The 12499-nt window shown below is 36.0% G+C and overlaps 1 protein-coding gene across 1 annotated transcript in view; it reads left to right on the top strand.

Annotated features, from left to right (window-relative positions):
• LOC148942723 (neuronal acetylcholine receptor subunit beta-4-like) overlaps positions 1-12499 on the top strand; it is a 191450-nt gene that overhangs the window by 107962 nt on the left and 70989 nt on the right. Inside the window, exon 7 of the mRNA XM_089102763.1 lies at positions 8772-8988. Coding sequence (XP_088958889.1) covers positions 8772-8988 — 217 coding nt within the window. The remainder of the gene's footprint in view (positions 1-8771; positions 8989-12499) is intronic.

The following is a 12499-nucleotide window of genomic DNA, read 5'->3' as shown; positions in this document are numbered from 1 at the left end:
GCCAATTCGGGGCGATGGAATATCCTATGAAAATTGTATACTACATAATTTATTTCATCAAATTAGTGTCTACATCAATGGCACGCTGGTGAGCACAAGCAACAATCTCTCAAATTATACAAGCTATATGCAATTCATGCTGATCACACCCAAGTCATACAAGGAATTGAGAGGCACCTCCAATGGATATGAATATATTACTAATACTGATAGTACAGATGCACTTAAAAATGCTACAACTAGTGAATTACATCTAGTTGGAAAAATATATAATGAAATATTTAATATACCCCAATGGATTCCGCCCAATGTTAAAGTGGATATAAAACAGACGGGCGCACCATCGAAGGTTAGATTGAGACAGGAACTTGCTATCAATCCAGATGCAAATCTCTCCCGCACTTCAGCAATACTACAGGCACGCAAGCAACCGGTCAAGAGTTTTGTTGCTTTGGCTGAAGACAAACTGAGAGCCACTGGTAACAATATTAAACTACTTGCTCCTCATACAGTCACCAATCAACGTCATATTGCAATGGGCTCACGCACATTCACCAATTCATCATTTATCAATGGTTAAATCCCGTCAAAATTGGCTTTGGTATTTGTAAAAAGCGCCAGTGCAACAGGATCATGGACTGAATGTCCACAGAAATTCGAGATGTTTGGAGTTTCATCTATTGTACCTAAAGTAAACGGTATTCAAATATACACTTTATATTTTGATAACTCCTTTGGAATATTGTATGAGTTGACAATGCAAACCCTGGATCATGACTCTAAACTGTCCGAAAATGTTATAACCAAAGAAATGTATGCTTAGTCAAAGGGTGTCATTGTATTAGATGTAACTGGCACGAGGGATATAAGTAACGTACTTAAGAGGAGTGTGCGTTTAGAGTGTACATTTACCGACCCATTGGCTGAGAGTATTGCACTAACCTCACTAAACTAATATGAAACATATTGGGCAATCACCCCCAAAGGTAGTGTTCTACTAGACTTGGCGCCATGAACACCAGTCAAATAATCAATGTATCTAATATGGACCCCTACATGTCTCAGTACAAATCCTATTGTCTGCCCTCGGACTATATTGGAAAAATTCAAAGTGTCAACAATACCCTGATTATTGTTAATAGCAGTCCGTCGACTGTGCTGATGGGTCATTGGCTGTGCATCTTTCAAACAATGAAGACGATTGAATTTTTTGATCCTCTTGGTCTACCCTATACATTCTACACACCTCACATCAGCAACTATATCGAGAGCAGTGGGAAAACTATTATTCAAAATAGAAAGAGGGTGCAGGATCTAACGACTAAAAGCTGTGGCTTCCATGCACTACTATATTTTGTGTTCCGATGTCGCGGCTATACTTACAAGCAGTTTCTCCATATTTATGTTGACAATCCACGTCTGAATGACTTTCTAGTGGAAAATATCCTCTCAGACCTATATAGTATTGATTTCAGTGTCCTAAGAGTAAAGTACTTAAAAAATGTTTGTGAATTTGTTTATTAATAAAATGCATATATATATATATATACAACAATGTCTTTAAATCTTCACTTTAGATTTCTTCATCTTCGATGTATAGGCAACTCTCGTGAACCACTAATGCTGGTATATCATTTGAATTCACTGTACGTTGATCTTGTTTGGCTGCAAAGTCAGGGTCACATTTTCTATAGTACAATGTAACTTCACTCTTGTCATATCTCTTTGTATAGTCAATGATACTATTTGCATTCATATTGTGAAATTCACGAGTTTAAATCTGTATATTTGAAGCAATATCACATACAATGTTTTCAAATTGTGAATCACATTCGGTAACTGACAAATAAAAATCACTTGGTTTATAGTCATAGTAGGTGGTGTCATTACAACGATGACGTAGAAACCAAATTGTCTTGTTACCCCAACAGTTGAATCGTAGACCAGATTCCTTTTCCAGGAATAATTTAAATCCACGACGATACCAATCTTGTATAAATAAACTAAAATCACGTTTGGTATTCCTTCCAATCATATCGGGGTAAGTATTCTCCTACTGATCACATTTATCATAGTGGCAATTGGAGCACAGCTGCCCTCTAGGATGAGAGTCACACCCCTCGTCAAGACATGAATTACATCCTTTAATTTGTACTGCATAGCCTCTATATAATTTACAAGGATTACATAATTTACACTTTTCACTATAGTCAACAATAATTGTAAAAGTCTCACATTTATTCAAACTGACAAGTGTGTACATTAAAAATGTAAATATATATAAATTTTTTTGTTTTCAGATTTCAACTCACTCAAATATAAAATTAAACTGATCCTCTTCGCTCGATAAATTCAATGAGAGGGACATTGGGGAGAGGAGTAGCTCTGTGACGTTACCTCTTTCGAATGAGAGGGGAGCAATCTACGTTGAATCCAGTGGCAATGTTTTCAAAATTATGTCCAATGGATGATTTTGCTTTGTTCCAATTAGTATATCAATAAATTGAATAAATGCACTTGAGTCACATTTTAAGAGTTCCGGGCAATAGTCCAATGGGGGGGGATCACTCTTCATTATATGGTCAAGAGTTCCCGGACGAGAAGATATCATGCAGTTAAGAGATAACTCGGGAAAAATATCATCCAAAATCAAATGTTTTTCCATAAACACTAGATTTGATCTAATTCTCTCTTTCTCAAATATATTCATTTTTCAGTTCTTTCACTCTGACTGCTGACTCTAGACTAAGCCTGAATCGTTAGCTCTAACCAGAAAAGAAAGGAAACATTTTCAATTTCGAAACAATTTTATTGAATAATTACAACAACAACATCAATAATACAGAGCATGTACAATTAGCGATACTGTTTATTGTCTTCAATATGTTTCACCAATGCACTTAAAGCACATTGAAGTCTATTCACATGTGCTATATCAACTTTTGTGGCAAAACATAATTGATCCTCCATTTTAAATTTACTCAAGGATATCACATATCATACATATACTGCATCCCATTCGAGACAAAGACTTAAACCTTTCGTGACTTCCACTGCAATGTTCGATGCTCTATTATTATTATCATAAACTCCACTATCAACTTCTAATAGTGTAAACATTCCACTCATCGTCATCAACACATAAATATATATCCAAATGAGTAAAGTCAAACTGTTCTTCTTCTTCTCACTCCTTTGAATTCTATTCACAGACTCATAAAACTCTAGCAAAAATCCTTTCTTTATATTCACTCCGCCGCTACTATGTAAAACAAGCCCTCTGATTGGCTGAGAAGGAAACATGTGATCTAACTGTTTCCGGGAAACTCATAACATTTGGCTTGAACAACAACATCAAATACTATTTCTGGATCATCCATAAAACAGACATAAAAAACATCAAATAAATCGAACAACACACATAACCATCCATGAAAACAGACATAAATGTGAGAAAGTTCCTGTTTTTCAAATTCTCACTGACAAAAACCATAAAACATCCATAATTTGATGTTGACAACCATGAAAAACATCAAATAAATTGACAAACACACATAACCATCCAAGAAAACAGAGATAAATGTGACAAAAGTCCTGTTTTTCCATGTGAGAAAATTCCTGTTTTTTCATTCTCAGTGAGAAAACCATAAAAACATGCATAAATTATGTACTGTTCGGAGTTATATATAGGTATCTACTTGTATCAGTATGTACACAAGTAACGAATAAAATACTATGTTACAACAACAGCACCGTCACATTTTTCGATGCCAACAAATTGTGGCACAAAACCCCGTAAAAACCTACAAAGATGCCGTAAACTACGGAAGTGCTATTTACAAGTCATTGGGGCCGTTCAACTCTGTATATATTCGTTGTGGAGTCCTCCATTGTCCCACAGGAAAAGTAGCCAACAAAGATGATTTACTTGGGCGCTGCTGCCTGCTTGGTGGAAATGCATTACTGCATCAACAATTTCTAAATAAATGTGTTTGGCCTGTTATAGGACATCACTTGCTCTCTAAAGAGTTCCACAAAGAAATACGAAACTGGAGCTCATGTTTTGCCTTAGCTTCGTTGAACGCAAGCAGTGATCAAACCAAAATTAGTCATAGTGCTTTCAGCTTTCAAGCAGCAGGACAAATTTATGACATAATCCGTTTACCAGCACATCATACATAGACCCCTAAAGGTAATCTTGAACCACATCTATTTGCCCGAAAGTAACTTTTAGATCCTAACAGAGATGTTAAAGAACACATTTCACATCTTTTAAATTATTAGATCAGTTGTATCCCAACAGATCTCTAGGAAGAAATATTGTGAAACGCCAAATTTGTTTCTAAACTATTATATTTTCATCATAATTTGTTTTATTTCATTAGTATTCACCGAACTTCACTTCTTGAGTGTGCTTTATATAATAGACAAGCAGCATATATATATATATATATATATATATATATATATATATATATATATATATATATATATATATATATATATATATTTATCTATTTATATGCTGGATTTGAATTTGGCTTAAAAATTTAATATATAGAGGGGGCCCCGCAAAAAGAACTCCAATAAGGCCCCGCACCTAGTTGATCCGGCCCTGTATGTCCTGGAGAATTAGTCAAGTAAGCATTGAAAAAATGGAAAGTGAAAAGGGAAGTCTTGCGTTATCGTGAAAAGGTAAAATACCACACTGGTTTCACACGAAAGCCGAGTATCTTTATGGACCCAGACACAGAAGAGGTTCCAAGTATTGACAAGTCTTTAGACAGAAATGCGTGCTTCAAGTCACGAAAAAAAGAAAACTTTTGAAGCTGATAGTGTATACAGCTGTCTACTGGTGTCTCATTGCCAGAAAAGGGTTAGCGTTTCGTGCATACAAAGACTCTAAAATTCTATAAATTAACGAAACTATTCAAAAGGGAGAGCCTAAGGCAAATTCAGATCTTTATATACAATCTTTGTAAACGAGCAATAATTGTATATTTAAGTATGTATGTTTTTTTTCTCGAAAACGGCTCCATGTTTTTTTCGGGAAAAATTGGCAGCCTCGGATATCCTGGCCTAAAAAAAAGGATCTAGATAGTACAGAAGTTTGAGAAAGCTCGTTAAGAACCTTCATTCTGAAAAAAAAAATATTTACGTGAGTGACGTCATTTTACATACATCAATATTTCAATGATGTTGCCACGCTTGTCAAACTTATGTGTAAACATTGAATATTTTCTGCATAAAAAAGTTTATATTAAATTGCTTAAAGAGCAAAAAACTGGTGATTGCGAAAATATTTGTATATATTTTGACAAGGGATTACAACAATTCAAAAACCTTAAAAAAAAACAAAAAGTTTGATTCTTAGTAGAGAATCTTTGTTTGAAATCGGACTTGCTTCAATAATCAAATATCTTTGAAAAGATCACAATATGAAAAGACATTAAATTGTATAGAGAGTAAAAACTGGGAATTGCAAAAATATTTGTATATATTTTTGCAAGGGATTACAACAATTCAAAAACCTTAAAAAAGAAAACCAAAAGTTTGAAGCTTAATAGACAATCGGTGATAGAAATCGGACTTGCTTCAATAATCTATATCCTGGGATATTCTGGCCTAAGAAAACATCTAGATAGGTCAGAAGTTTGAGGAAATTCTTTTAGAGCCTCGATTTTGGAAAATTCAAATGAGTGACGTCATACTTGTGAATACATTCGAAAAGCATACATGCGTCATATTTGACTGAGTAGTGTTTATATCGTTTTTAGTGTATATGATGGAGGCAAGATTACACAAGAAACCAATGATCGATAAGAAAAAATCCTATTATTGACGTCATATTTATGAGTACCTTTCAAGATAATAAATTATATATTCCCCCCCACAAGAGTGAACGTATTGTTTTTATGTCTGTTACGCATACAGCATTACAAAAGGAACGTATTTAAGACACGAAAAAAAGTTGAAAAAATTTCAAGTTCATTTCAGAATCGTTGAAGTTATTATGTAAACTGCAAAAATATTTATGGTGTCTGAGCAATAATTTTAAAGTTTTAATTAAAACTAGTAAAATACCTGACAATTTTAAAATTAGTTTTTTTTTGTTTAATAAAAAAAAAACTTGATACGTGAATAAGTTTAGACCTACAGGTTTGAACGTAACCAGCTATAAAATGGCTTTACGAAAACCCAAAAAAGGAAAATTTGTCCAGATTATAGCGGTAGCTAGCAACCTAGTAAGAGACGATCAAGTCCAACACTAAGAAATATAATAACCCGTAACTTCTAAAAATAAAGTCAGATCAAAACAAGAAGTGCACTGCTAGAACCGCCTTTTCCGAAACCCCTATATAGGGAACTTACCGTCTCTTGGCTTGAACAACAAGGAACATTTATTGGCTTGAAAATCAAGAAAAATTGCTGAAACCACGATATTCTGCATATACGGCATCTTTTTTTCCTCCTCAGATAGCTTAGCACTGAAATATCGTAGAGAGTTGTTTAATAGCTCATTTTAAAGGAAATTGATGTAGTTAAAAATGTTCTGTAATTAAAAGAAGACAAGTGACACTGAGAATCTAAGCGAGTCAAAAATGAAAATGAAGAGCAAAGACACACGTGGTTAGAAGACAAGCAACACCGAGAATCTGAGTGAGTCAAAAATAAAAATAAAAGACGCGGAAAAAACTTTATGAGGTATAGATGAACAAAAATGGACAGTGAAATATATGGTGGAACAGCGATGACTGACCGCAAAAACGATCTAAATAGGTCAGATCTTTAGGAAAGAATTCGTATTTTTCTTAGGGTGGCTTTCACCTGTGGTGACTTCATGTCATCAACAAAAAGCTCAAATTGTCTGCGGTTAGAAGACAAGCTACGGTAAGACTCTGTATATAGAAGACCGCCGCGTGCCAGCCGGTTAAGCCACCGGGCTCCCGGTACTTAAGATTATGGATGAAATCTAGCGATACTACTTTAAAAGACCACATGGAAAAGGCCGGGGCAAATGTAACTTACACAAGTTGGCAAATTCAAAATGAAATAATTCCATCCCTTAATAACATTATTTGAGAAATATTGTGAAAAAAATGAAAGATTTGCTTGTCGATGAAACTACAGATGTAAGCACTATAGCCTAGATGACTTTTTGCGTTAGGTTTGTCGAAAATAGGAAAGTTGATGAAAACTTCTTGCAGTTCATTCCTGTTACTTGTAAATCTGAAAAGGGCTTGGCATATGTAATATGCGAAACTATAAATGTTTTTGCTTTTCAACTGAAATTCATGGTAGGTCAAGGATATGATTGTGCATGGTTGATTAGCGGACATATTAAGAGAGTTCAAGCACTTATACAGGAAAACTATTCTAAACCCATGTATGTGTATTGGAGCTCGCAATGCTTGAATCTTCGCATTTCTGAAGGTTGCTGTTTTGGGGAAGTGTGAAAATTTCGATCTTTCCAACTTATAGCTCTTGTTTTGAGACAAAGAACAATAAGGCTGTAAACAATGAGACACAACGTTGCCGTGCCACTTGAGGAATAATTTGGGAGATCACTATTTATTCCTTTTCTCGAACAGTCTATCCAGGCTTTTGTCTAGTAGTTTGAGTGGCACCAGAACCTACTCTCACCTTTCCAGTGTCTGCCACGAACCAGCCTAAAAGAAACTGAGAATCAAAACACTTCTAGAATTACAAAGCTAGTCAAATTTTACGACCGTGGAACTCCAGCTTTGTATGTTGAGGTTGTCCTGTGGCAACAAATCTTGAATGAAAAAAGAGAAATGCCATTGAGACTTTACAGCATTGCAATGCTGACCTCTTGTTGATGGTAAATACGTCACTTTGTAGGTTAGCAACAATCCCGTTCACTACTTCTGGGCCTGAAAAATTCTTTTCTTCATTGAAGTTGCTAAATACCTACTTCAGAAACACGACTTCTCAAGAAAGGCTAAATGGTCTTACAATGGCATACATGCACGAATCAGGGTCACAGAGTATGAAGTAATCAATGCAATTTCTAAAAAATTACGAAGACTCGACATTTCTCTGGAAAACAATTTTATTGTGAACCTACAACCAATTGAACTTCAAGAAATCCCTTTTAAAATTAGCTGCAGAATTCACTTACATGCAGAATTCAAATTTCCTCAATATGCCATATCCCCTTAACACATCAGATGTGCAAAAGACATAGGTACACTTGTATTAGGCCTAGCTAAATTGTCTCTACCCATCCTAAGAGCAATTAATTCCACCCCATTACCAGAAGACTTTTCTAGCTACACCCCTGCCTCGAAATTTGCAGACTAGCTAAATCCAGTTCATGCTGAACTTGTGAAAAACTGGTGCAAACTGCATATAAGTATACTTGGGGCCTTGTCACTCATTAGCCCTCAAATTTTATGTCATTCAGCCCAGTTCAGTTTTAAAATGGGCTGTCGGATTGGAAATGGGAAGAAATATCGGTCACTTGTAATTGGAAACGGGCTATTTTATTCAGGATTAAGGAGAACCTTATTATTGGCTGCTAGACCGACAAACACATTTTTAAAATAAAATTTAGACTGTTGAGAAAATTTTAATCCAAAACATCTCTTATGGACATTTTTTTTAACGAATTTTTTAAAATGTTTATTTTTCCATTTTACTTGTTTTGTTGCTATTTATTTATTTGGTGGTAACTTTTGTTTGGAAGCTGAAGCTTCTCTGCCTAGAAATTATTTAAGTATCAAAATGGACTTACAACATTTTTTCAGCATTGATCATATGATCATGAATACCCCAACTCATGTTACAATTATGCCAGATGGGGTTGTTTTGATGATTGTTCCGGCATCTTTCCATGCTCTATGTCAGATTGACTTACGTAACTATCCTTGGGACACTCAGAAGTGCAGTCTTATATTTAGCTTCTTCGACAGTGGAGACAGAATAAACATTCATCTGCTTGATGATGAGAATCCAGAATCCTCGGTAAGTACTGTTCTGTCACCAAATGTCTTGAATTTTTTTTACAGATTTTCTTGCCGTAGAAATGCTGAAGATTTGATTCATTTGAATTTTAAATTAAACAGTCATATACTATAAGGAAACGATTATTAATTACTAAATTTGGTAGGAAAATTTACGTTTAGCCAACATGTTAGCCAGCCCCATACTGTGAAAGCGGGTGGCTTTGGGTTTCGCATCTTTTTTTTATTGTATCCTATTTTCCGTATATTAGTTATTAAATGTCCCGCATACGCAAATGGTTTTATTTTCAAACTTTCTAAAAGAAATTTAGTCCTTAATCCTCCGTGCATAAATAGTTAAAATCAAACTTACCCCTGCAAAAAAGTAGTTTTTGTTAGTTTAAGAGGCAGCCCTCTAGCGCTACGTAAAAAAAGCGCTATGCCTTGAATGCATATCAATTTTTTCAGCCAGCCACTTCGTATGTAAGGAGTGGTTGTAGAAACTTTGGAGTTGACTCACTCAATTTGAAACTAAAAGTTCTGGTGCTCTTTCTAATAGTCAGCAGTAATTGGGGGGGGGGGGGCAGCCAGCCCCACTCCCTTTTCCTCTTTTGCTACCTGGCTCCCCTCACCCGCCTCACATAGTAATCCTGATTAAAATTTTGAAATAGTCATTTTTTCAAAATATTCAAAATGTCCCAAGGTTTTTTCATCCAGCGATGATGTGACTTCCCAGCCTTTGGGGTAATGGCCGTAAATAATACAAATTGCCAGCTGCTTTCACAGGGGCCCTATAATGGGGAATGGGGCTTGTCTTATAGCTGGAGCGACGAAATTAAAAACTTTAAGGGATCTATCTCTAGGTCAAAAGTAACAAAAATTCCACCAAGGGAGGGGGAACTAGCGGACCCAGAACTGGGCCAAAAGTTTTCTATGCCTTATCAGTTCAAATGAATGAATGATTCTTTGAGAAAACAACAAATCAATTAAACAATAATAGCCAGTGCTAGAAGGTCAAATAACCTGTACGTAGTGGCTCAGTTAATTGATCAAATCCCATAATCAATACCATATAAATAAATATATGAAAAAAAAATAAAGAAGAGTGGAAAAAACTAAGCCTACACAAAGAACCACTCTCACCCTGTTTCTCGACCAAGGATAAACTTTTGATCTGTGATTTAAATGAAGAAACTGATTTAGAGCCCCTAATGCTGTCCGTGAGCAATGATTTACATTCACAAATCATTGGGCTGAGAGCAACTTAATACACACATAATTTTTTCTTTAGGTGCAGCCCCCCACCCTATAAGAAAATAGTGCTAAAAAAGGAACAGATACTTTTTTCTCGACTTGTTTTGAACCTATACCCCTGCATTGTTGTTGAAACTGTTGGCAAAATCTAATCAAGAAAACGATTTTCAATCTGTGTGATTAGTGAACCAAAGTCGGGCAGTGGCCGCTCCAACGACCCCACCCATCCCCACACATTCAAATTTTACCATAAAAGCAAGGATGTTGCATTCTTTTTCACCGGATTTATACAATGATTTTAATTTATATGAAATGAAACACAAAGTTGGTCTATGACTTCTCCAACACCATTCTCATTGCCAAATTTTCATCAGAAAGGTACACAGGCGTTTTCTCTGATTGACTTGAAATTTACAAGGCAAGTGCCTTGGGCTAAAAAGATATGGAAATGATAATTTTCAGAGGAGCAGACCCCTCTTCCGACCTTTGCACCAAAGTGCTCTGATCTTACGTGGCGTGAATCTAGGGACAAGAGGAGACAGAGAACGAGTTTTAAGCCATGTAAGCTACCTCTAAGCCATCCCCTCCACTTTGTTCCTAACGAAATCACCCGGCTCCGCAGACAATTTAGTGAGCAAATTAGAGCGATCAAGCAGAATTCCCTCAACAAATTATAGAACCCATATTTTTCTGGTAAAGGCACTAGAAGAATTTCAAAAGTTGAGTATTTCCTGACTTATGAAACATTTATACGTGTTAGTGCATGGACTGCGAAGGTAAGGAGTCTAACATTTTATGGGTAAAGTGTATGCAATAGTAGGTAGCTTACTTCTTCACTCTCTCCCAAGACAAAAATTAACCTCCTCCCCCCTAAGAGCCAAACAAGGCCCTAGGCTCTTTGAAAAAGTTTTCTCTTTTAAATTGACTTTATCTGGCGTTATTGACAACAGTTGATGGAAAAATCAGCTTCTGCCCCAAAAATATATGTCCGGAAAACAAGCCTTAGGCCAAAAGAAGGTAAAAACTTTCAGAAATCAGCTCAAATACCATCTTCTGAAACTTTCCGAAGACTTTATTCACCTAGATCAAGCACTTTTAATATTAAGTGAAAATCTGTTCGAAAAGGGCTTGGCTACCCTGTCAGGTTTGTTCGAAAAATAAATACTTTCCCTACTTTGCAATTACCTGCAAGTATTTTGGTTAACCATACATAGAGAGATATAAGCAACATTTCTTGAGTGATCCAGCCTATTAAAACAAGCGATTTCTTATAGATATTAAATAAAAAAAACAAGTTTTTTTAAGTGAAAGTAAGGAACGACGTTAAAAATTAAAACTAACAGAAATTAGTCCGTGTATGAAGGGGCTCGTCCCATCCTCAACGCCACGCTATTTACGCTAAAGTTTTTTATTGTTTAAAAAAATAGAGTTGTGAGAAAGGGTCTAACTTAAGCTTAGAGAGTGAGGCGTTGTGGAGGGGACAGGCCCCTTCATATACGGAATAATAGTAGAATGGCCTTATTGACTCCCGTACGAACACCAAATATGGGCATAGAATACTGACAGGGCTCCAAATATGGGCATAGAGTCATTAGGGGGAACACGTGGTTAATGGGGTCAATGACCTCTTTTTCCAAGGTCGATTTATTTGATGTTTCTATGTGTAATAGCTCCAGGGCGAAGGTTGCACATGCGCATTGAATTCTAACGGGAACAATGTTATTGATCTAGGACTCGAGGGGGAAGTGGATTTCCGAGAACTTGATTGCGTAATCAAAGTGTGTCAACAACAACAACAACATCGACCTTGACATTCGCTGAGAGCGTGCACTTACAACAACAACAACATCGACCTTGGAACACCTGTGCTGTCGACCTCAATTCACCTATCGTGAATCAATAATTCCCCTTAGAAACAACAAATTAATTTCCCCTTTCTTGACAGATCAATCAATCAATGACATCATCTGTCAGACTTTAAAAATTTTCGCCCTAGAAACATTTCTCCAGGAATAGATCCAAAACATTAATGTCTTTGCCTCGGGAACAACTCTTTTGGTCGAACTCCAAAGGATATTAATAACCAAAGGCCATGGAAACAATTAGGCAAGAAACATCTTAGCGATGAGTTTTTTTAGCGCGCGAAAAGGTTTCATATTAATTTGAAATGCGTTAGCGCAGAGATGCCAATAACAAAGGAACACGCTGAATTTACGTTTAGGGATTATTTGGGCGAAACCGTTTTAGACAGGTTATGGAACTATTTCGGCGAAACAGAT

The sequence above is a fragment of the Artemia sp. Qi Xiang Cuo genome, chromosome 16 (genome assembly GCF_049724085.1).
Source record: "Artemia sp. Qi Xiang Cuo chromosome 16, ASM4972408v1, whole genome shotgun sequence".
Lineage (NCBI taxonomy): Eukaryota > Metazoa > Arthropoda > Branchiopoda > Anostraca > Artemiidae > Artemia > Artemia sp. Qi Xiang Cuo.
This window is presented reverse-complemented; position numbering and strand designations above follow the sequence as displayed.